The sequence below is a fragment of the Anser brachyrhynchus genome, assembly GCF_964034855.1.
Source record: "Anser brachyrhynchus genome assembly, chromosome: Z".
Classification (NCBI taxonomy): domain Eukaryota; kingdom Metazoa; phylum Chordata; class Aves; order Anseriformes; family Anatidae; genus Anser; species Anser brachyrhynchus.
The window spans coordinates 31445811-31472904 of NC_137697.1; the positions used below are offsets into that span (position 1 = coordinate 31445811).

The following is a 27094-nucleotide window of genomic DNA, read 5'->3' on the forward strand; positions in this document are numbered from 1 at the left end:
GAAAAAGACATTGGAGTACTGAAAAAATGGTAGTTTAGAATTGACCTCACTTTTAATTTTAGATAAGCCTTTCTCCCATTTATAAAAAAAAAAAAAAAAAATTAGCAAGCAGAGGATCAAAGCAATAAGATGTAATAGCTGTAAGACAAGAAGTAGCAACCAACTATCCAAGCCAAGGAAAGCTGGGAATCTAACCCATAAAGGTTGCCTTCGAGAGAAAGAAAAAAAAAAAAAAAAGAAAAGACAACCACATGAACAAAGAAAACTCTGCCCTTCAAACTAGTTAAGAAAGGTAGGAAGAAATCTTTCTAATACTAGTCAGCTTACAGCTGGAAGAGCCTCTTCTGCCCTCATCGGAGATGCTGAATTTCTTCAAAGGATAGTAAAGTATTGGACAAAAGAGAGAGGAAAATATGAAGAGCATCCTGAGAATATGGCTCCTTTCTTATAAGCTTGCTATTTGCTGTGAATGCATGAGAAGCATGTGTATCACCATCATGTGAATTTCCTTCTGGCTTCTCACATGGTGTTAAGTATTTTCTATATAGTAACAACGGTCCAGTAGGTGACTGTCCAGTATGTCAGTAATGAAGATGCTCATGGGAAAGCTGTCTGATCCCACATGAGTACATTTGTCATTGTGATATAGGGTCACTTTGAATTTAACCATTACTCTCATCACCTGTGAGATTTATTACAATAGCTTCAATTTTCTTTATTTTTGTTGCAATGTCCTAGAAATTAAAATAAATAAATAAATCTTGTTTGACCTCACAACAAGATAAGAAAAAAAAAAAAAAAAGGCTTTGTTTCTGTTGTTGTTGCTGTGGCATGAAAAAAAAAAAAAATATGGACCGAATCCAAACAGAATTAAGTTTTAAGGGAAGGGAGTTTTCATGAGGAGAATAGTCATCTTCATAGCTCCAGTTCAATCTTTGAGATGTCAGTGGTGAAAGAGAAAAAGAAGTCCAAGTTAAATTTATCATTAGTCTTACCTCTACCTAGAAATCAGATTTATTGTTTTGGAGTCTACCTTATCTTCCAAATAACGGTAACCATAGATTGTCTGGTTTAAAGCATTAGATGACTTCATGACAGTAAAGACTTCAAATGGTCAATGCTATTAGAAATACACAGCCTCTTTGATTACTTGGGAAATATGCAATATTTCTCCATGGGGAAATAGAAAATCTGGAAAATTCTGAACAGTTTTGAATGACCAGTGTAATAATGTGTAATGTATAACACAGAAATAAAACATTTGGAAACTGATGTCCTTAATTAAATAGGGTACTATCTCCTACTGCAGGTATTCATCTGAGAAAAATAGTGTGCTCAGACCCAAGAAATTCCCAGAAGGAAATACACAGAATAGATTTTAAATTGTGCATAGCTTTCTGGCATTCCACATAGGAAAGAAAAGTGTTCACAATGATTAACAACAACAGAATTAGACTGTAACACCTCTACATGTTTTCACTTTTTACATGAACTTTGGTAAAGGTAAAACAGCTTTCAAAATTCAGATTTGGAGCCAGACCACAGCTACCTCTAAATTTATGTCCTCGTACTGGACTTGTACCCCTCCCTACCCTTCTTAATTCCATTTTGGAAAATAAAGAAAAATAAAGTTTTGGATCAAAACAGTAGGAAAAAAAAAAAAAAGAAAGAAAATTAAATGCAGAAAAACTAATTTTCTTACTTCAGAACTCCCTATGAGATTTTGTTTAGCATTCGTCTGAGGCACCAGTGGTAATAACTAAATTCGTTTGGCAGCTAGCAGCTACTTAGACACATCTGTGGGTCTTCTAGGATGTCTTTCCTTCTTGCATGATTGTGTCTTGAAGGGTCAAGGAATGCAGTAAAGCTTGCAGTAAAGCTCTTACCTCTTAACGCTCACATAAGAATGTGGCACTCTTTCACGTGGAAGCATGCAAGAGCTAGCATAGAAAGTTGTTGTTAGCTTTTAGTGAGAGTAATTCAGAGCTGAAATACATGTATAAGTTGCTATACTATTTGGACCAGAGTTTAAACTAAAAGAAATATTGCACAACCATAACTTGGCTTGTTAGAAGCCTGCATTCCTCATCCCTCACTATAAATGTCATTGCTACCTTTCTGGTATTTAATATATTACTTTCTGGTATATGCTTCTCATTCTAATTTGTTTCTGACATAACATCCAAGAGACTCATGCCTAAGAGTATTACTGTTAAAGAAAGATAATCCTTTTTATCGTTGTCAAGTCACTCCATGCTTCCCAGAAAACAAACAAAAAAACAATATCAACAGAAAAACAGTAGGCTTAAATAACCTGATTTGTTAAATGAATGTTAAATTTGTTGAATGTTATTTTGTTTTTTTTCCTCATTTTTTAATGCTGGTAATAATTTTCTGTGTGATCTGGGCTTTGAGAATCCAAAATAAGAAAAGCTGTGGCTGAACAGTTGGCACCTTGAGATTGCCTCTGTTGGTTGGGATGTATCCTTTTCACCCTCTGGCTTGTGTAAAATCTTTTATTCTCTTATTCTATGTTTTACTCTTCTATGTTTTCTTATTCTATGCCTGACTCTTCAAAGATTCCTCCTGGACTCACACCATTGGATCTAATTTAGCAATTCATTCTTTAGGCTGATCCAAGAGTGATAGCAACCGAGCTAAAAAGGAGAAAAATATTATTGATTAGAATTTTGCTGGAATTTGGTCTCCTTTCAGTTTCAGAAGTCTCTTTGTAAGGGTAGTTGGGCATGTGATTATGCACATATCTTCCTGATGCTGCTAAATTTTGGTGCTATGTTGTGCTTCATGTATGCATTAGTAAAACCTTATCTGCAATGTTGTTTGCAGGTTGTTGACTAGCCACTTACTGCTGCAGATGCTGACTTCAGTCATCTAAGTGACAGATTTCTGCCAGGCCATTTTTTGTGTGGTTTGCTCAGTGCTTAGGAAGTTGCTTTATATTTAGGACTGGTTTCTAAGCTATTCTGCCCATAAACTGAAGGAACAGAGATGTGGTGGATGTGTTACAATGATAATGGTTTTCCCAAGAGAATGACATAACGCTATATATGTAACCGTAAGGAAGAGAAGATCTTAAGGAAGCTTGAAAAATGGAAAACAGTCTATCTGGATATTAATCCAATTTACTGGCACTCATGTTAAATGGATTGATTCCAGCTCTCTCAGTAAGAATGACCATCCTCTACTAGGTCTAAGTTTCATCAGCAGATACATAGATTACAATTACACAGTGCACCCAAGAGGAACTACTGTTCAAAGGGGAAACCCATTTGTTATAAATTAAGAAGAGAAAAAATATTTTAGATGACTGCATGCTTCTCAGTTCTCTCCTTTTTTCAAGACTTTATCATTATGTTTTGCTGAGCAAAAAATATATATATATTCATATTTTCATTACTGCTTTCTTTGTTTTTTTCATCTTCTTTCAACCTCAGTTTCCCAACATCTTTATTCTCCTCTTTTTCTGTGTATTCTTCCTGTGTAGTGCCTCTGGCATTCACTTCTTTGGCATGTAATTATAAGCTATTAAAGCATTAATATTGGTATGATAAAAATTTTAAAGTTTAACAATATTTTATTGAGATTTTTGATACCACAAACACATTCTTTAAAAAGTATTTATTTTAGCTATTGATAACTTAGGAAGATAACATGGTTATTCCTTAGGAAGATAACTGAAGTAGATTGGGTTTATTTTTGAAAACCATCTAGAAATTGTGAGAAATAGAAGCTGATTGCTCTTAGAAGGAAGAGATTTTACAGATTCTGAGTTTGTTTAACAATAAGCAAAGCAGAAAGGTGCATCATTGCTGAGGAAGCATTTTTTTTACAGTTTGTCATCTGATTTCTGAAATTAGGAGCACAAAATCATGAGAAGCGTTAGCTAATCATAAATTCACCATCAAATTTGCTTATCTTCACCACTTAAAACCACAAATAGGGACTGCTACTTGTAAGGATAATGAAAATACAGATTTCCTTTTGTGAAAAAAACTGTTATTGCTGAGCACTGTTTGCCACTTCTGTGATTAAATATTTGTTATGAAAAATCAGCTGTTTCAGGGACACTTTTTGTTTATAAAATAATGATTTCTCCATAATTTTCATTAAGAAAAAAAAATGTGTCAGTAACAGGGCTTTATTATCCTTTGGACACATACATGTATTTTTTTCTGAAATTGCAGATGATTCTTCATCAACATAACTCAATAATATGATAGTATTATCAGTGGGTATGTCTCTCAATGTTATCCACAAGATAGGAATTTTAATGCCCCAGAATTACAAAGTTCTCTTTTACAGAAATTTATTTATTTATTTACATACTTATTATTGCTTCCCATTACCCTCTTCACAATGAGATATTGCTACCCCCACTTCAATTTTGTTAGCTTATCTCCTTCTAGTCACCCTAGTAGCTGCACTAGCTTTGCAGCAGCTCTGATCTCACTTCCCAGATGGCAGGGAGGACTGCCTCCTCCCAAACGGCAACACAAACTGACTTGCAGGGAGTGGCAAATCTATACTTCATTCTCCCCCTGGAAACATCTTATTTGCAGTACTCTCAGACCCTTCTTTCTCTCTGAACTTCTCAGCTAGGATAACTAGAACCAGGATACATATGGCATCTGGCTTTGCAGAAGGATGAACACAAGGAATAGTAATAATAAAAGCAGCAGAGCATGGGCTTTTTTCTTAGCAAAATAAATTCAGTAATGCAGCACTAGTGACTAATAACAACAGTCCATTTGTAAGTCTTGTGCTTATCTTAAAAACATGAGGAAATGGCATATCAGTTGTTCCAGATTATAGGATCTTGTTCTTCAAATTAAGAAACAGAGAAAAAGGTACCCAGAAACTTCACTGTTGCCTTGTAATTATATCTCAATAGTGCATTACTGGAAGATAAATCAGTATTTCATATATATAAAGTATGACCATTACACTTGGCTAATACATACCAGAGTTGCACTCTATACTGTCAAATGTTAAACAAAATATTATTACTTGCCCATTTTGATAAAACAGATTATTCTCTCAAGCTGATTCACCTTCCAATTGTGTTGTGAGATGTTGAAAAACTAGATTTCCTCTTGATAAAATAGTTCCCAGTTTGGTCATTAATAGACTTTATGGATATTTCACCTGCAGTGGAAATTTTTTTATGTTCAGTTTAATGAAAAGCAAGATCTTTCATTAATATGGAAAAAGCCCTAGGTGCTTTAATTTCAGTTTTCCAGCATTTATCTTATAGCTAAAAATAAAATTAAAAAGGCCATTCTTATGTCTTTGGCTTGGATAACCTAAGAAATAAAGGAGGTGGGGAACATGAAGAATGATGTGCATTTATTTGCTTTCATTTTCAGAAAATACTGTAACAATGCCTTAATAGTACCTATGACATTTTGATAGGTATTGTTTAGATACTTATTGAAGACACACACTCCTTCTCCAATAGATTATATACCTTGCTAAACTCAGAAACAATAGGTGTGAAGTAAATTTAAATGATTTTTAATGCACGTGCATATTTAAGTTTGCTATCCAATGTATTTACATGTAAATTTTTTTTCTGGCTATCAGAAATTTTTAGCTCTATTTTATTAGGACAATATGATCAATCTGATGAACAAATATGAATTGCTCCAAAAACAAAAAGTACACTCTAAATATTATTCTCTCAAAATATTTAAATTCATTTCAGAAAAGAAATTTTATGTTTTAATTGCCTTATAGGCCTTAGTTAAAAGTAAGAAATAGCAACATATTTTACAAACTGAATCTCTTTTAAATGGCAGTTATTAACTTATTGGCTTTCTTTCAATGCAAGCATCAGTTTTCATTAATGTCAATGGTGACTGGTTAGAATGAGTTTAGTAATGGAAGGCAAATGACCATTAATGGACATTTCAGTATTCCAGCCTTATTTATTTGGAGATTGTATCTATGTTAGAATTGAAATATCTCTTTTCCTAATATCATTTTTTAAAATAGGTTTGTGGAGACCAAAACCAAGGAGCAGTTTTCCTACGTGAATTTACATTGATTCGGAGAGAAAGCCTTCATGATGACTTCCTGTCTGATTTGCTGAATAACCACAAAACAGAAGATCCGGTAGGACTCTATTATTCTAAAAATCTTAGTAGAAATACCTGTGAGAATACAGATTTTTGCCGATACACTGGGTGCTCTATCAAATTCCAGAAAATTACAAATTTAATTTATTAATTAGAAATGTTGCCCTGAAAAATATTGGAAATTCCATATAAATAAAGATCTGTACATAGGGTGGGTGTTAAATGCATTTGAGATTACATTCTTTTAGGGAGAGATTTTTTTCTGAAAGAAGCACAGATTGGTCTATAGCTTTCTTAGGAAAATTCTTTTTCAGAATTTTGGCAGTCTAATTTGCTACTGTTATTTGATTTGCACATCCAAAAGGAGTTTATTTGTTATTAAATTTTAAATGAGTAAAGTTCAATTCCTAGATTATTTAAGAAATAAGTTATGCTTTAAAAAGACACATGTTATAAAATGAGCAAAAGTCGATTACAAAAAGATAAAATAGCTTCATGGAAAACATAATGCAATTTTCACTCTCTTCTGTGCATGTCTGACAAGGTGTTTGTTTTGAAGTCTGAAGAATTTCAGAATGTCTGTTAAGCAGCTAATTCTCTGATGTTGCATAAGAGACGAATATGGAAGTAAAGAAGCTGAGAGTCATAAACATAATCCTGCCTTAATATGAAACAAAGCAATTCAGCTAACTTTAAACTGAAGTAAATTTATGGTTCTAACACTTTCAAGGGTTGAAATTTTATGGTGTCCAACAGACTGTGGTATAACAGAAATAGTGGTGCATTAGCTTCTGATATTTCCATGAACTGCTGATGTATTTTAAGGATTAAAATTCAAAATAAAGAATCTGTAGAACAGGAAAATAAAAGTGACTCTAGAGTAATTAAATGTTGGCACAGCCATGCTCACTTCCTTTTAAATCAACTTTTTTCTCATAGCCTTAGAGGGCAGTGCCTGAAGTTACCTTTCTTTCAAGAGTGAATGTTAGCCAGTTATCATTGGTGGAAGCATGTAGAGCTAGGACTTCGGAAGGATGGGGCGGAAGTCTTTTGATAAGTCTTGTTGCTCAGGTCAAAGAATCCAGTTAACAAAGGGAGTGAAGGCATTAAACAATCCACTGTGTTTGTGCTAATCTATCTTGTCTCAGACAAGTTATCCTTAATGCTTTACAACCTCTAAAAGAGTTTTCAGATCAGGCAAAACCAACACTTTTTTCTTTCACTGTGGGTAATTTTATGGCAGTTCAGAATTGCATCAAGCAAGTGCTTGACTGCCAAGACTAAAATAAAGATTCACCGAACAGAGAGTGCTGGTCTTCCGCTACCCCCATCCACTCCTCAAGGGAGTAGGCTGAAATTGTTATTCATAGAAACCATTCATTTCCTGTGGTCAGGAGGACCAAGCAGTATTTTATTGCAGTTGTGTCAGTACCAGTGAACTGATTTGTTGTTTTCTGGGTTGTGCTGGCTTTGTGCCAGTCTTCTGCCTGTTTATAAGTGTATCTTGATTGCATTCACCTAAGCAGAAAGTAATCTGAAAATTATTCACAGATTTTACTTCCACATAGTGGTCTTTTACTTTTTAATTTCACAAGGATGTTGTATCATACCTGTGACCTTCCTTCTGTGAGGACATATATGTATGAATACACAACGATGTTAAAAGAATATCACGTAGAAAATGTGACATTGCAGTCTTCATTTAAGTATGACCTGGGGGACTTGTACTGCAACCTAATTTCTTTGAGATATCTGTAACTACATAAGCACATACTGTTTCCTCTGCATGACTGATTCAGTCAGGAATAGGTAATATGGAATACCTTGAAGTAACTCTTCTGTATATTGCCTGACATATTTTGACTGTATGTGTGGTCTTGTGATTTGTTTATTGTGTGCTATGCAGACTGCAGACTATATTTCAAAGATAGGCATTGATTTCAAGAAAAGCATTTCTCTGGTATTTAATTTAAATACCCATTTCTGAAATACTAGTGAATTTACTTTCATAAATTTCTGTAACCTATATAGGACATCATTCTGATTTTACAGATGTAGACTCAAAGGCTCACAGACATTAACATCAGAAGCACGTACATGAGTTCTCTGTCTGAGACACAAGGTCCTATTTTATTCAATTCACTTCACATTAAATAGCAACCAACTGGAAAAATTTTGACCTCAAATGCAATTACGAGTGTTCAGCACCTCTGTCTATCAAGCGGAAGATAGCAGGTAAGGCATCTTCAAGAGTGACGACTGCATGATTACTACCATACCAGAAAAAATGCTACAAAGTGCCTGCAACACAAAATCTGTTGTTACAGAGGCAGAAATATAGAATGTAGTTTTCCAGGACAGAAAACACAGTCCATGTCTGTAGGACCAATCTGTCTTAATTTACAGGACTAATCCTTTTTATTTCACTGTAATTTCACACTGTGATCACCGCATATCTAATAAGAAAATCTGCTGCAGAGATGTTTTTCTAACAAATGAGCTACAGAGAAAAATGTATCAAAACTGTATCCAAAAAAAAAAAAAAAAGGTCTTTCTTTTATTACACTTCCCCCCCATATTTCCCACTTTGGTTATTTTTAGGAGTCCTGTGACTAACATAGACTAGGCTTCTGTTTGCAAATTTTCAAAATCAGTGAGCACATAGATTCCCAGTTTAAGTTGTGCAGTGAGAATCTTAATTAACAGTTACAAAAGTCTTTAATCCTTGTATTTTTCCCTGATGATGGCATAAGCTCATCTGATGCTTTCTGGGAAAATTCTGTGGGAATGGCCCACATTTAGAAGTTACCGTCTGAACACTGTGTCTTCACTCTTCAAAATGCTGTCAAAGATTCTTTTTCTTTCCACTTGTATATCCATCCTTGCTCTACCTTCATTAACTTTAGGGATAAAAATTTACCAGAAGCCAGAGGAAGATTTATATTTTTATCATTTTCTGTCCTGTGCATAGCCAGTAACTGTGAATTACACTAACAAAATTATTTAAAGGCAGCCACTGAGATATGAAACTTGTGATGCCTAAGTTATGTTGGTTTTGTTTCTTATATTTTTGCTGCAAAAAATAATAAAAATAATTTAAGTACTACGGAAAAATAAATAAAAATTAACAGACCAAAAGGATTCAGAATGTTTAGTGGAAACAAAACTTAGGGTTAAGGGGATACCTATTTTAAATAACACCCTAAACATTATTCTTCTACAATTTTAGGAGAATACAACATAAAAAGTTCCTGTCTATGTTGTGATACGTTCCTGAATGTCAGTGATAATACTATTTGGGATTCGAGAAGCCTTCTACCATTTTAGAAGTTACTGTTATGATGGTGATGGTGGTTTCACATGAATGTGCAGCTAAATTCCAACACAACACTCTCTCACTCCCTCTCCTCAAAAGAACAGGGGGAGAAAATATGTCAAAAAAAAAAATATCTCATGGGTTGAGACAAGTGCAGGGAGATCCTTCACCAATTACCGTCATCAGCAAAACAGACAGTGTACAGGAGATTACTGTAATTTATTGCCTATTGCTAATGGACTACAGCAATGAGAGCTAAAGAAAAATAAAAACACCTTTCACCCAACCATCCTCTTCTGCCTCCTCCCCAAGTGGTGCAGTGGAATGGGGAATGGCAGTTATGGTCAGCCCGTAACGCTTCATCTGTACCACACCTTTCTCCTCCATCTCTTTTCCTGCTCCAGCAGGGGGTCCCTCCCATGAGATGCAGTCCTTCCTGAACTGATCCCACGTCAACTTCCCAGAGGCTGCAGTTCTTTAAGAACTGCTCCAGCACGGGTTCCCCACGGGCGGCAGCTCCCCCCAGACCCCTGCTCCTGCGTGGGCTCCTCTCCACGGGCTGCAGCTCCGGCCCGGGGCCTGCTCCTGCGGGGGCTCTCCATGGGCCGCAGCCTCCTCCAGGCCACATCCACCTGCTCCACCGGGGGCTCCTCCACGGGCTGCAGCGCGGAGATCTGCTCCGTGTGGGACCCATGGGCTGCAGGGGGACAGCCTGCTCCTCCAGGCCGCAGAGGAACTTCTACAGCGTTTCTGGAGCACCTCTTGCCCTCCTGCTGCACTGACCTTGGGGCCTGCAGGGCTGCTTCTCACTCCTCTCTCCCCCAACTGCTGTTTTGCAGCAGTGTTTTTCCATTCCTTCAATCTGCTCTCCCAGAGGCCCAACCAGAGTCGCTCCCTGGCTCAGCTCTGGCCAGCAGCGGGTCCCTTTTGGAGCCGTCTGGAGCTGGCTGTAGTCTGACATGGGGCAGCTGCTGGGCTCTGCTCACAGAGGCCACCCCTGCATCTCCCCTGGCTGCCAAAACCTTGCCATGTAAGCCTGTTCTGATTTTGCGATAGACTTACCGACTAAAATTTCTCTACACCATTATTAATTGAGAATGATAGCAAACCCTGTATTCAGTAATGAAAACCAAAGTGTCTAACCTTTAGGTTGATTTTTGTTGTTATTTGTTTTGTTTTCTGTGTAATATTTGATATAAAGTGTATTGCTCATACCTTTCAGAAGGAGGGAATAATTTCCTGGATTTAAATAGGAAAAAAATATTTATTCTTTATTTTTTGAGCCATGTTTTTTGTTGTTTTTCCTTTGCGGTCTGAATTATTTGATGTGTAGAGGCACAGTATGCTTGGAACATGCTTGTTAAGTAAGGAATTTCCAAGGTTCTCAGTTCAAGATCACATTTTTCTAAACAGTTATAACACCATGCTGCAGAATCCTGGTTTGAGCTCCTTAGGGCTGGAGAAATCTCCACCAGTCTGCAGGAATTACAGGGCCTGTCCCATACATCTACTGACATGATGAATAAAGAAAAATTATTTGGTGAAAAGAAGGGCTCCTCTCTGACTACCTCTACTTTGTATTTGCTCTGTAGAGGACAGATCTCCCTTGTGAAATCAAGACAGCCTTACATTTGCTGCTGTCAACCCAATTATTAAAAAATCATGAGTCTCTCCTAACAAAGCAATGAGATTGAGCTCAATATTTTGGGGTGTATAGAAGAGCTACCTGAACTTTTACTTGCAGTCTGACATTAGGAACTCTTTAAGCACTTTCTGACCAGGAAATATAATACCTTCAGAGAGATCCCAAGTCAAACTGGGACTTTCTCTGCAGTTGTAAGGAAAGCAGTGGGAAACAATTAGGTCACAGACTTCTCACAGGCCACCTGTAGCAGGTGCATGGTGTGATAGAACATGGTTTGTGAACCTTGCTTTCATGCCATAACCAATTGGTTTCGTTAGATAAACAGGATGTCCCTAGGCTACAGTTTAACTATCACTGTTGTAGGAGAATATAATCTCTTTAGAAATGAAAGCAGCTTTTTCAGGTTTTTCAGTGAAATGTAAACCTGACTGCAGATAATGGAATTCTGGATCTAATCATGTTTGTTTGATTCAGCACTTCAGAAAGTCACTAGGCCACTGGCTGGTAAATTGTGTTCTTATTTTACTGAGTAACATCATATTTCTTACTTCTTTTATCACAACTGATAATAGTCAAGTTCTGTCATATATCTCAGTACTCTTAAAAATATATTTTGTTAAACTTATGCCTCATGGTTCAATCCATGTTTATGGCTGCTCCTTATCCACTTGCCGTTTTGAACACTGATATTTTTCAGTGTAAATCTTTTCCTGTCACAACTTCTTTGAAATGTTTTTCAGTCTATAATTACTTTATAAAAATGTTAGTTATTTCTTCCAGATTAAAAACTTTATCAAGGTTAGTATCTTAAAGTTTTATCTTTTTTTTTTTTTAATAATGTATTAAATATATTTAGAGGTGTGTGGATAATCAAAAACAAAAATAGGATGAACCATTGGCATGAACCTACATGCCTCATTTCTGAATCTCAGTATTTAGATTGCAAAGGGTCCTAATGCTTCTTTGTCCATTCTTCTGATTGCCTCTTAATGATATTTTTTCCATAGCTTTAAAGATAGAAGCATGACCATTAAATGGTTTGGACCTCTTATTGTTCCTATTTTTTTTTCTTTTTCTGTTAGAAAGCCAATCAAGACACCACTGCTTGGAATAACTAAATAAATAAAATTTTTAAAAAAGCATTCCAAAGCTTGGAATCCAGGTTCCACAGCTGCCAAAACTGTCCCATGACTGCATCTAGTGCTGGAGTTGACGCAGGAGGAAAGGAAGCTGTTTTTAGAAAGACTGAGTTATTAGCCTTGCCTACATTAGGAAAATGAAAAATTGAAAAACAGCTAAGCCATTGTTTGTGTAATGATATAGAATGTTATTTGGTCTACCACAGTACATAAACAGAGCTTAAATTTATTAATAACTGTTCCCAATACCTATTCCTAACAACGGAAAAATTCCCTAGTTTCCATCAGATTAAGTAGTTATTTTGTTTTCTTCAGTGAAGTTCTGGAAATTCTTTTTCATGACACTGTTTCCACTCTAGGGAATTCAAATAAGTAGCAGCTTATTTTGCACTAATAAAATATGGGGATGTTCTTTGTGTGTGGAAGTCTTGCTTCTGTACAAGTCTTGCTTCTGTACATTTTAATAAAGGTCTTATGGTACTGTAAATTGCAAATATAGTGTAAATAGTTCATGAACGAAAGCAGTTAAGAATAGTTATTACACTCAAAATATTTACAGTTCGAACTTTTCAAAGTAGACATTCAATATCACTTTTGTAAGGTCTTCATTAAAATAAGGAGCCCCTCTTTTTCATATTATTAGCAGATTTTGTTTAGTCATTTTAATGCAATTTATTAATTAAGGTACAATGGGTGTATGGTAAGCATCAAGTAAGTAAATGAAAGAATAATGTAAAAGATCGCTAGCAAGGAAGACAGGATACTGTCCTGAGGTATTTCAAACTTCTTCCTCTAGCTGAGAAAGCTATAATCTTTTAGCAGCCAGTGATGATGAAACAAATAGCTCACTCAAATGTTTTGGAGGAAAACGTTCAATTTTTTGAAGGAGGAGGGGGGACTTAGCTTGCCTCCCTGACTAAAATAAATAAATAAATATCTCTCCTGCTAAGAAAATATTCCTCATTTTCTCTTTTATAAATTTTAAGCTACCGTACTAATAATAAAATGTGGTTGCATAGCTTTATATGCTTGCAGGTTAGCACTTTTCATGCTTTCATATATCTGTGTTAGGTTCATATAACTTTGAAGTTCTAATAGCTTTTTTACTTTCTTCATATGTGCTTATATTATATATTTATGCCACGTATAGCTAATTGCTCTTTATTTGCATAGATTTAGACACACACACAGTTTTATATATATGTATAGGCCTATCTAGATGCCACGTTTTTAACACAAGTCTCAGAACTCTGAAGCAATGTAGACATTTTAGCAAATTCTTACTAGTAAGTTTTCTGAAACAAAGTGGAGGAACAAGTTAGAGCTAATTCCTTCAGTGTTGATTTTCCAGCAGTTATAATGAGACTTCTGAAAAATGGCCTGTGATGCCTTATGACTAGAGGCTTTTCAGGAATGCTTCTCTTGCTTCCCAACTGTACAGAGCCTTCTTTATTGCACTGAATACAGATATAATTACTTTAGGCTCAACGCTGTCTCTAACAGCCAGTAGAGACTATAACTGTGATACTCCACTCTTGGTCACTCACTGCAAATGGCAAGGGGATTATTTGTTTCCATTCCCTGTTCACATGGACTCAGGCTACCTTCTGAGGATGAGGGCTGGAGAATACAGTGGAGGGAACTTTGACCATCTAAGGGAGAGGTAGTACATTGGAGGGATTAGAGAACATTAGAGATGCTTAAACTTTTTCCTTTTTGGGTCACACTAAGCTATGCCAGGGCATTATTCCTAGAAAAATTATACTACTGTAAAATTACTGGCAGGGTTCTGAGTTTAAATTTAGTTTTCTGACTTAAAAGTAAGTCTGTATGCCTGCATGTTTCCTTGCTGTCATGATTGTGAGTGTATCCTGGCGTGGCTTATTGACTTGCCTCTGTTCTAGAACACTGATAAACAGTTTTGGAAACTCTTGCTCCTGAACTATGGACACCGTCAATTTCAATATCAACAAAAAGCACTGATGGGTGGGTATATATTTTGCACCAAGGATCAGAAGGCTTGGATTCTGGCACATCTCCACTCTCTGTGCCAGAAAGTCTGTTTCCCTCTCCCTAGGTCCCTTCCTTCCTTCCTTCTTTCCTTCCTACCTTCCTTTTTTCCTTGGTTATAAATCTTCAGCATGGCCTTACTTTAAATAGCTTGTTTCATGGGTAGGTAATGTGATCCTCCTCTTATGGTTGCCATAATGTTTACAACGGTAGTATTCAAGGGCACTTGAACTTTTAAAAGTTGCTTTGCACAAACATACCTGTAGGCTAAACTTGTGTATATCCATGTGGAGAATAAGGAAGCAGCAAGAGGGTTTGTAAGCCTGGCTAAAGCCAATACATTGTCATAATAAAGTGACTTCTTGCAGAACAGTTTTGAAGCATTTGATCTGCTCCTAACAGCTTGATTTTGAATGTTAATTACTTGAAAAGCTGTGAGTGGATGACCACAGTCTCTGAATAAATTCTCTGTTGCTCATGAACTGCAGTGCCACATGTGAAAGCACAAACAGTGTGCTTTTGATAATCAGTTGCCACATACGGAATTCTTAAATCATGATGAATGTGCTTAATCTGTTGGCACTTTAATTAACATTCCATAATTGTCTTATTAAATCCTTATTTGAAGATTACATTCAAATCAGATTCAGTTTTATTCTTGTATGCTTTCCATAACTTCTCTTCCCTACTTGTAGCTTTCAGATCAGTAGTGCAAGCCTGTATCCAAATATGTTGGCTGTACTCCATTATAACAAGATGTTTGTCAGTCTGATCATACCAGATTTGTTGCAGACCTTTGAGAAAGAAAGCAGCAAGAGATTCGTGTTAGACTCTAAACTGTGGATTTGTCAAAAAAAAAAAAAATCTGCTGCAAGCTATAGGGTGTATATCTAGCCTTGAAATGGTAACCCACAGTAATACTTTTTCTGCTACACAGTGTTGTTTCAGTGTGTATTCAAATTAAATGTATTGAATTTTTGCAATATCATCTTGTACAGCCATTTATGCCTACATTGTCTTATCCAAAGGGTATTAGTTTTTTTTATCATGCTACAGAGAGATTACCATTTGAATGGGAATTTTATTTCTGTTCTATATAGGTTTTTGCTCTCTCATTGTTATTAAACACTTTCAGTAGCAATGATACTTCTTCCCTCCTTCTCAGGTTAAATAGTATAGGCAGTGGAACAAATTTCTTATTTTAGTATGCATGTACTATGTTATGTGTTTATTATCATATGTATTTGTGATGAAGACAGGAATAAAATTGCTTTAGGACCAGAAGATAGTGAGGTTTGGTCAAGAAGGAAGAGAAGGATATCATCCCTCCAGGAGTTCATTTTTTAATATAGTACTCACTCCTAAGAAAGTACAAAGTACACATACAAAGTGAGTTTTTGAATAAGCTGTGATGGATCACAGAAATAAATTTCTGATCACACTCTGTGTGCTGGATTCAGTTTCCTTATGTTGTATATCTGGCTCATAGAGCAGGTATGGATCTTCTGGATCAAACCTTAGACCAATAATTTTATTAGGAATTTATGGGGAGCAAAAGATGGGTTTAGCGTGATCTAAGTAGCTAGTTCCTTCACTTGCCACTGAAAGGTCTAGATGCAATCTTTTACATTATAAGAATTTTTACATTTTTCCCATGGGATAGGAATTATATTTCGTATTATATTTCTCATCATGGTTTTCTGTTGCAAGAAAGGTACTCAACTGATATGGCTTATTCCTGTATGCATTGCTGACCATTTCTGTTATCTGCATCAATTTTTTTTTTTTTAATTTCAGTTCTGCATGACTTAAATCAGAATTGTGATTAAGTAGAATGTAGAAATACGGAAGTGTTAGAATGAATCCAGAGGAGGGCCACAAAGATAATCAAGGGGCTGGAGCACCTCTCCTGTGGAGACAGTCTGAAGGAACTGGGGTCATTCAGCATGGAGAATAGAAGGCTTCAGGAGATACCTTACAGTAGTTTCCTTCCAATACCTAAAAATGGCCTACAGTAAAGCTGGGGAGTAACTCTTTGTCAGGGAGAGTAGTGACAGAACAAGGGGTAATGGCTTTAAAGTAAAACAGGGTAGATTTAGATTAGATATAAGGAGGAAATTCTTCACTGCTGGGGGTGGTGAGGCACTGGAACAGGTTGCCCAGAGAAGCTGTGGATGCCCCATCCCTGGAAGTGTTCAAGGCCAGGTTGGATGGGACCTTGGGCAACCTGGTCTGGTGGGAGGTGTGGGTTGGAATGAGATGATCTTTAAGGTCTCTTGCAATTCAAACCATTCTAGGATTCTTTGATTCTATGAATATTTTTCAGCTTTTTACATTAATAGTCTTGAAACACTCTGGGTTCTGTATATGAAAATAAAGCACTCAAATAGATTATTTTTTAAATATATTAAGAAATATAACTAAGAACCTGCAAGAGATACTAAGTATTCTGTGTCTGTTTAGAAACTATAGTGGCTGGTGTATAGTGAGATTGGCTCCATAGAGCTTGAAATATGTTTGTACAAATGTTTCTGTCTTTGGTTTTAACCTACTGAGAAGAAAATATGGAAGTGATTTATTCCAGAAGCAGCCCTGTGAGCTTTTTATTTTTCCATTCCCTTTTCCCCCATCCCCACAATCAGCCTGTTCCACATCATTGTCTTAAGATGGTGGAAGCCTGAGACTTGAACTGGGACTTAGATTAATAGTACAGTCAGTACTACTAAGTGACTTTTCAGCAACAAATTCAAAAACCACTTGATTTTCATGGCTTCAAAGTCCAACCAGATGAGTTAGTGGTCTGCCAGTTTCAAAAGGAGCAACCAGTTCTGAAACCGGTTTCAAAGGAGCAACGAAGAGAAAGAGAAAGAAAAAGTGTGAAGACACTATAGTATGTATTCGGCAGGTATCTGTTCTGTGTACCCTTTATCTGAACTGAGAGTCTGCTAAGCTTAGAGAAAAGCACAGTCTTTTTTGAACTGCAGAAAAGAGATCTGCATTTTAATTTAAATTGTTATTATTTAAATAATGCATTTACAGTATAGAAACATATTTGCTGACTTCTGCAGACTTTTTTTTTTTTTATTCCGAAGAACTGTTTTAATTGTGTTAACAAATGTCTTTGGTTGGCCTTGTATGTAACCAAATCCACATTTCAACATATAACTGGAAATTCCTGTTATTATCGTGTACAGATATGGTTCACTCATCCAGTTTCCTTCAGTATCTCTGGGTGCTTAAGTAAATGTCCATGGAAAACTATGCAAAATAATGTTAGCAAAATTTTGTCACACTGTATTGTTTGTAACCACTTTGGAGTACAGAACAGAAGAAAAATCCCTTTAGCAAGCTCCACTGACTTTGCACAATTTAGAGCAGAGGGAAAATTAACCAAAGTTCCTGATCAGTCAGTGCATTTAAGAAAAAAAATCAAAAAAAAAAAAAAAGCCTTATAGTCTGTTTCATGAGTGTAAAATCAACTTTATGATAGTTCATAGTTGCTGCAATTTCCATTCACTTGACGCTGTAGATATGAATGATGACATATTAGCAATAGATTTCATGTTCAGGTCTCTTTGGCACCATCTTCTGCTTCTTCACTTTCTATGTTTTTCTCAGTCTTTTCAATGTTATTTAGGCATTAAGAAACTAGGTATACAAGGGAAATAATAAAAAGAGTTAGGAGATTGGGAAGGTGTTGGAAAGAGGGAATGTACTTTGTATCAGAAAATAATGAACAAGGCATGAATTTAATATATAGAAAGGTATTAAGGATTCAATGGAGAGAGGCAGTTGAGTCTGATAGTACAAAACCCACAGACTAGCATGTGAGTCTTTGGAGCAGAGACTAGCATCAAGGCAATTTCTGCTGCATGAGGATAGTGGATGAGTACCTTGGGAAAGATACATAGAGGTAGGATCATCTTAATCCTAGGTGCTATAAACCAAACCAAAGCACGCCTAACTACTGCTTACTCACAACAACAAAGACCCACGTGCTACCACCATCTGTCAGGGCCCTTCAGCCCAGCCCCGATGCAGAGCAGGCTCAGACTGGGCTCAGGCCGGGCTGCTCAGGGCTTCACCCAGCCAGGACACGAAAACCCCAGGCCACAGATGCCCGACCTCCCTGGGCCCCGACTCCCCAGCCAGGCTGTCCTGGTGGGGAAAAGGCTTCTCCTTGTCTCCAGCCTGAGCCCCTTGTGCCTCAGCCCATGCCCTGCCTCCTGCCCTCTCGCCAGGCACCCCTGGACAGAGCCTGGCCGAGTCTCCTCCATCCCCTCCTGACGGTGCCGGGTCTGCTGCTGGGTAACCCCGCAGCCACCCCTTCTCCCGGCCGAACCAGCCCCACTCCGTAGCCTCACTTCACGGGGTAAGGCCTCCAGCACCACCGTCTTGGTGCCTCCCCACCCCTCCTGCCAGTTTGTCAGTTTTTTTTCTCGCATTCAGGGTAGTATTCACGACATGGTCTGAGGACAAAGAAGGGAAGATGCTGCAGCTGTCAGGGCCATGCCAACCAGGGTGCTGCCCCTTCCTTGATGTCTAGCTGACAGCAGTGGCTGGCCCCAGCTTGGCTCAGCTTTTTGACTTTGATTTGCTTTAAAATTTGTTGTGAATAATAAGGCTAAGAATACTGGCTTTAATTCTGGTATTGAGATCTTTGACAGTAATATTTCTACTGTAGAATGTAATCTGTAGGCTATATCAGAGCACACTAAATTACAATAAATTGCCTTACATAATTAATACAAAATACACATTGGGCTGCAAAGGATCTCAGATGTGCAGAAAATAGTTGCATATGCTCAAGCCTTTCATTGCATTTTGCTTTGTGAGTAAGGGCTGTTGTTTCTTATTAACAAGAAGTTATGCCAAGGGGGAAGATGTGCCATTGCTCCTAATTAGAAGATATAGTGCTGACATCTGAAACACATTTTCACAGTATCAAATTTAAATTTAATTTGATAGCTATGGTTCATATCTTCTGTTCAACACAGAAAATCTACCATAGAGTTGTGAGGTAATAGCCTTCCGTTTAAACAAACAAAAATATGCTTTCCTTTGATTTTTAATAGAAAAGGACAAAAGTTAGAAGAGGAGTATTTCTAGCTACCTGCTTAGCTATGAATATTTCTTTGAGAAATGTAACATAAATAAATGAATGCTGAACATTATTCTTACCTTGTTCATAGATTTTATGGTTCTTCATATTTTATGTTCTTAATGTTTGTTATAGTAAATTTACAAAGAGCAGAGTAGCTTTCAAATTTCCTAATGATTAAGCTAATAGTTTATAAGCATAAATATAAATAGATTTGTTTCTAATTATCTCTATAGATGTAAATTTATATAGAGTAGTAATTGTTTATATTGCTAGACACAAATTTAATGTAAAGATAAGTATTATAATTATCTATCCTTAGTTTATGTTTTCAGATAAACTTTAAGTTTACTTATCTTTCAGCCAGGAAAAAAGATAATAGTATGCAGTTAAAAGTAATGAAGCAAATCTCACGAAGCAAATATGAAGCAAATTCCAAATTCCGCAAAGATTCTAAAAGCATATGTCTATTGAATTAAGCAATAAATAGATGGAATTAATAGAATAAATAGAGAATAATAATAAATAATAGAGAAATAAATAGAATTACCATTATGAATCCTATAGTATCCTCTCTACCATCTCCACTCTCCCCTCCTGAAAAAGAATAAAAAAATGTCTTTTTAAAAAACGTGTGAAAGTGTGAAATGTAAAATGACCTCCCATATCTGTAAGGAATAGGCACCTACAATATTTTTGCCCTCATTAACTAACTAGAAATCAGAAGATTTCAGTGTAATATTTATAGACTATCTTTTGCTTTTGTTTTTGTTGTCATTCTTTTAGAAGTAATTTTGTTGTAGTTTTTATAGATGTTGTGGATCTTTGATATTATTTTAGCTGAAAGGCATCACTGGCATCACTGGTACATCTTGTACTGTCTTCATCAAGGCCTGCAGCAAAATATATTAAATATTTGTTCATAAAGACTACAGAACATTATCATATTGACATCATTCTGAATAAGAGATATGTTTGAGGAAGTGGAAGTTGTCTTTGACATTTACTACCAAAATTCTGCAAAAAATAGAAGCTGTCTTATTCTCTTCTGAAACTCTATATAAATGTATGTTTATGAACATATTGTTCCTTATTGTGAAACATTCATTAAACATGATTTTGCTTGCACTCCCCAAAATGCCTATAAATGCCTAAAATGCCAAAAATACCTATCATAGCTTATCTTTTTGTGGCTTGGTTACTTTTTCTGTTATAAAATGAACTTCAAGGCATATGCATCAAATATTAAAGACAATATTAAATATCATTACTACACTGCATTTCAGTGACTCAATTTCCAAAATCCTTTCAGTAAGCCAAAATCAGGTACAGGAGGTAATCCAGCAGATTGTGATAGACAATAATTGAAACGATTTTCAAAGTAAAGGCTTTCCACTCAGCTATTTTTCATTTTCTGGACTTAAGTTCTAGGAAAAAGACACATAAAGATGATGTCATCTCACATCTCAAGAGAATGAGAAGAATGAAGAAACATGGTATATGTACAAAAGGGCGTGTGCGGGGAAGGAGGAAGTAGCAAGAATGAGAACCCATTGATTTCAGGGCTCTACACTACCTACACTGCAGCTAAGGACTGAGAAAGTGCTTATGAGAAAGAACTTTCTCATATAAGAAAATTTTGTAGAACTGGAATTCTAGCAGGGAATTTTAAACCAGTGTTTTATACCACTGTTTCCATATACATGAATCTAAAATAGGTTTTGTCTTTTTTTTTAAGCTTTTCTTAGCTCTATATTAATTTTCTTTCACCGCAATTGCCCTCTTACTGTATAACTGCCCTATTTTTTTTCTTTAGCATTTTTTCATGTACTATTTCATTGGATTTCTTCACATTATTCTATTTATTTGTTACAGGCTGATGAAGGTCTTCAAATTTTCTTCACAAAGCTTAATGGGAAGGGCAAAATTATCTATTTTCTCATAAGGCTATTATCTATAACAAGTTTTATAACTCTGTATCTAAATTGTCAGATTTAAAATGACACTTCCTCTTACAGGTTTAGTGACTCATTGGTGAAGAACTTTCTGAGCTGCTGTAACCAGAAATCTCAGTATCCTGTTGTTAGTAACTATCCATGTCTGGAAAGACAGTCTCCTTTAGTGACACAAATCCTATTAATACCAGTTTCTCCAGCAACACTGCAGAACTCTGTATCCAAAACAAATTCCTGATTGTACCTACCTAAAAAAAAACTGATCTGAGCTAATCTTCTTTTTAGAAATTCTGTCCCTTCTTCTTCTTTTAAAAGCTGTCATGACCAAATGACCTTTGTGGGTAAACTTGTTAAAGCAATTTGAGAAAATTTTAGCAAAAGGAAGCATTCCAGGATAACGTTTATTGATGAAAGTTATGTTGGTGACCTGAAGGTGAGAAAAGGCAGTTGGATGTCATTGACATCGTGTTATTCTACAATATTCTAACATCTTTGCTTTTGTTCTTGTCTTTTGAGCAGACATGATAATTCTCAGCAGCTTTAGTCATGATTGCAGGTCCCCAAGGCAGGAAGGCCTAGTTTTAGGGGTTTGTCCATGCCTAAAAAGTCTGATTTTCTCATTCATCAGAAATTGTATCCTACCTGTTGTGCTGCCCAGGATCTTTGCACAAGTGCATGTTTCCTACTTCCATATCCATGCTATGGTCTTATACAGTCCTTTGACTCTTGGCTCCCATCAGTATCAGCACACTTTTATTCCTCACTATTCTTTGTCTGTTATTAAGTTGTCAGTTGCCTATTTCTTTTACGCACTTTCGTAGCACAGGCAGCTGAAGGACATGTATGTCAAATGTTCCGTGTCATTTAGTGTTTATCCCTTCTGGTGTTTTCACAATAATGGTGAGCTTCCTGAAGGCAACAGCTCTTCAAGAACCATTCCAATATGGGTCCGTAACATGGGGTCCATCCTTGCGGAGCAAACTGCTCCAACGTGGGTTCCCCACAGGTGGCAGCCCCCACCAGATCACCTGCTGCTGCATGAGCTCCTCTCCACAGGCTGCACGGGAACTTGTGCTCTGGTGCCTGGAGCCCCTTCTGCCCCACTTCTGCACTGACTGGGGGGTCTGCAGGGCTGGTTCTCTCACATTTTCTCACTCCTCTCTCCCAGCTGCTGTGCACAGCAGTTTCATTCCCTTTCTTAAATCTGTTCTCCCAGAGACCCAACAAGTGTTGTTCGCTGGCTCAGCTCTGGCCAGCAGTGGGTCCAAAAAAGTTTTAGAGTAATCTTTAAAAAAAGAGAAAATTATGATTTTTTTCAAAGTTTCTGAACTGTATTACGAGTCCATTTAACGCTAGATTTCTTTTGCAAATGTCATGTGATACTACTTTTCAACTGTTATTTTATTATCTGTGTTTTTCTTGTTTGTTTTCTATTAAAAAAAAAAAATGCATTTGCAAAGGCTGCCTGTGCAAAGAAGTCAGACTCCCAGGTACTGATTTGCTGCATGCTTGTTGCTGTTACATATTCAGTAAGGGTTACGGGTGAAAATCTTACTCCAGGAATCTTTTTCTTTGTTTTCCTCTCAAAAGAAATTCAATGTCATAGCAGACTCTGTGAAATGATATATGGTGTGAGTTGCCCTCTGTGCTGCAGAGGAGCTGAGTGCTTTACAGATATATAACTTAGTAGTAATGGAGATTAATGAAGATAGATACAGTAAAATATACTGCTGTTTTAAAAAGTATTTTAAAAATGCGCCATCAAGCTGAGAAATGAGGAGTCATAATGTCAAAAAGAAGAAAAAAAAAAGTGTGTGGGGGGGAATTGAGCAATCCTGAGAAGCAGCTGCCTTAAAGAGTGATTTTTTTAAATCACTAGTGATTGAGCATCTATGAATATTGGACAGGGAGATGCTGCATTAGATTATCTTATCACTTTCACTTCCACAGCAGGAAATTAAATTCTTTTGTGCTTTATTCAGTATACTGTCAAATGTTGGACTGAGCCTAGTTTTAAATTAGTTAAGTAAAAGATAGGGGAAATTCCTTGATATTTTCTGGAGAATTTATGTGACTAACATACAAATGATGGAGTTCCAAAAGGTGGTCAATGCCCTGAGGGAATACCTAGGTAAAGAACATTTACATAAATGAATATTGTCTAAGTGTGCCTAATGATTAGGCTGGTGGTAAAGGAGTGTGAACATGATAATTGATGAAATCAGACCCCTTGGTAATGATTTTAAAAATCAGCAGAGAATGCTATTATATTTGCAGTCTGCAGCTCAAAAGACAGCCCAGATAAAGGAATCCTGATGGAACTTGAATTCTCAGTTTTGGGGAACATGCACATGTTTGTACAATTGTGTCCTCACCATGTAGAAATAAGAATCACTCCCTGAATGCATCTTTTTTGTGAAGAAATTGCAGATGGAGTGCAGATGGAGAACTCTCCACCTGCTCTTAGAGACTAGAGTAATTGCAGAGTGAGTGAAGAAAAAGGTGGCATGACTTCTAAATTACCCAATACACAGCTTTATATGGAAAGGACATCGAAAACACTAGCGGCTTTCTTCTTTGTGCCATTGTGGTGGTTTTACCTTGCTAGGCAGCTGAACTCCACTACAACCGCTCTCTCACTCCCCCTCCTCAGAAGAGGAGAGAAAGAAGAAAAGGAAAGAAACAACTCATGGGTTGAGATAAGGATAATTTAATCTAAGGAAAAATAATTTTAAGGGAAAATTATTATTAATTAAATACTTTAACTAAAGGAAAAATGGAAAGGGGAAAAGGAGAAAACAAAACAAAACAAACAAAACAAGACAAAACAAAACAAAACAAAAAGCTGTGTGGAAGTGGTGTGCACTTATATTCAAAAAGTACCTCTCTTCCCTGGCGTTACACTCCTTCAACTTAAAGAACCCTTAACAAAGGAAAATTTCCTGTGAATTCATCAAGTCGTGTCTTTTCCCAGGGACATCCCATTTCTCCCTCTTTTATCAGATTGTGTGCCAGTTGAATCACCAAACCAAACACCACAAAATACGACTCTTACAATGTGAAACTGATAAGTCTGGTTTTTATGTGCAGAGAGAGGATTTTTTTTTAGGTCCTTCTTCCACAGGTGCAAATAAATCAACATTTCTTTAAAACACACTCCTTTCTTGTTTATATGGAGTTTGTCCAAGTTCCTTCTTCTTTCAAGGTGTGCTAAGGCAGGCTCTTAATATTGTTTCCCCACATCTCCCAGTCATTAATATTAAGAGAATGTTAAGCACTGACAGTTGGTCGGTTTTGGTCAGTTTCATAAGGAACCCCTCAGTTCCTACTTTTGTTCTTCAGATGAATGTTCTGTAATCACAGTTCTTTCCAGAAAAAGACGAAACTAACAACTGTTACTGAATAACTTCAGAATTTAGTTGCAATTTCTAAAAGTTCATTAATTATTTGTTCTTTTGGCCATGTTTCCTTCCTCTTTTTTCCACATAATTTGAGTTTTGCAAACTTTAAAGAATATTGTCTTCTTCACCACTCCCCTCCCCTCCCCTCCCCTCCCCTCCCCTCCCCTCCCCTCCCCTCCCCTCCCCTCCCCTCTCCTCTCCTCATTTTTTATTTTATTTATTTTTGCCAACACTCATTTTACTTGGATAAGTTATCTTGTCCTTTTGGCTTTGCCTTTAGAGACTTGATTTTGTTTTCTTTCTTTCTCAACTACATATACAGAATATTTGTTCATAATATTTTTTTTTTCAAATGTTGTTACAGGCTTTATCTAGAAACTGTCCATAACCATATGCTCATAGTAAGCTACAAAATAATGAAAACAATGTTTTAATTTTGGGGGGAGGCAGTGAGAGAATCTCTGTTTACAAATACACAGCTGATTAACTATCAGTCGACCTATCAAATTTTCTGATAAGTTGGCAAGAACCTGTATTACCACATTAGCTTACATGGTGAAGAAATAAAACAGCGTCCAGGGAATACTCTCAGGAACTTGGCAAGTTAGAAGTATTTTGTATTTTTATAATTACAAATAAATTGCAGGTTGTTTGGGGAAAGGTCATTATCCAACTGATGGCAGTACTTAAAATGCAACCTTTCAGACTATGATATATTACAGGACACATTTTGAAATCCAACTCCAAGTAAAATGAAAGAGTATTGTCACAATTCGAACACCACATACTATGCTTAATATTTTACTGCATTTACAGTGAAAGTCCTGCTTAAAAATATGGCACTTTCCATGAAACCTTTTGATATAATTCTACATGGTATGTTTCTCTTTAAACTAAATTATCCTCACCTAGTTCTTCACCTAGCTTATGCTGACAATGGGAATGTTCTTTCTAAACAAGTAATGAATCAACAGCCTGTGATGTAATGCAGCAGTTGAACTACTCTGTCTGCTGTTGGAACCCTAAGAATATGATAGTTCCTTTTTGTGGAGTACCATTGCCTTTGGCCTTCATCACATATGAGTTCACTGGTTTTCCTATCACCCACAACTATTTCAGCCACCAATCAAGTGCTGAAAGGAGTTCTGTGGCAGGCAGAAGTTGCAGACAAATTTTAATTCATCTTCCACCCTAACAGAGCTATTTTTCTATGACAGCTAAGGCTATCTGTGTCTAACACTGAAACAATTTTTTTCATCTAAATTTTTGAAAAAGTGATACAGGGGTGATACAGAGCTTTTGACTTGCTTCACAGGTTGCTTGTTTAAATGTTTAAATGTGTATTTTGGATTCAGTTTAAAGAAATATTTTCTACATGTTGGCTTTGGCTTCTAAACATGGTAAAACAAGAGTACATTTTTCTGATTACAAATCTGTATTTTGTAATGGGTGTGTTCATTCTCAAAGTTGCATGGCAGGAAATTTCTCCAAGATAGACAACTTGATAACATGTTTCTAACTATTAAAAATTATGGCACTGATTTGAACAGGTAGCTTTCTACCTTCTTGGGTTACCTAATTAGAGATGTACTAAGGCAAGACTGAACAGTTTGCAGTGGCTATTCCTAATTATTTCTTAACTTGTTTAATTCTCTAACGAGTTTCAATGTGTCCTATTACTGTTATGTCATACCACAGCCCAAACATCTTTAAACCTTTAAATGCTTTACATTTCTGTAGATGAATGGGTTTGCCTCAGGTGCATATGATGTTGTCTACAGAGCCCACCTGTGAGCCAGTGTAGATTTTTTCTACTGGGCAGCAAGTAAACAGTCAAGAAAAAGTAACTTTTGAATGCTTTTGCTATAAAGATTTATAAATAAGAAAAAAAATAGTAACAGAAGAACAACAGCAACTTCACTACAAGAAGGACATTGAGTTACTTGAACCTGTGCAGAGAAGAGAAGCGAAGCTGGTGAAGGCACTAGAAAACAACACATGCTATGAGTGTGACAGAGGGAACTTGGTTGTTCAGTCTGGAGAAAAGGATACTGAGGGGATGCCTCATTACTCTCTACAACTGCCTGAAAGGAGGCAGCAGTGAGGAGGGTGTCAGGCTTTTCTCAGGTGACAAGTGATAAGAAATGAGGAAAAGGTCTCAAATTGTGTCAGAGGAGGTTTAGATCGGTCACTAAGAATTTCTTCATGGAGACGGTGGTCAAGAGTTGAAACGCAGTGCAGGGAAGTGGTAGAGTCACCATCCCTGGTTGTATTTAAGAAATGTGTGTATGTGGTACTAAGGGACATGGTTGGACCTAATGATCCTGAAGGTCTTTTCCAACCCAGATGGTTCTGTGATTCCATGATTTGAATGAGTGAAATGTTTGAAGGGAAAAAAGATTTGAAGTGCTTATTTTGAAGTAATCGGT

At 36.6% G+C, this 27094-nt stretch overlaps 1 protein-coding gene across 1 annotated transcript in view; it reads left to right on the top strand.

The window, feature by feature from the left end:
* Positions 1–27094, top strand: part of LOC308185868 (uncharacterized protein) — a 254851-nt gene that overhangs the window by 119781 nt on the left and 107976 nt on the right. Inside the window, exon 2 of the mRNA XM_080574510.1 lies at positions 6016–6135. Within this exon, the coding sequence (XP_080430636.1) occupies positions 6016–6135 (120 nt within the window). The remainder of the gene's footprint in view (positions 1–6015; positions 6136–27094) is intronic.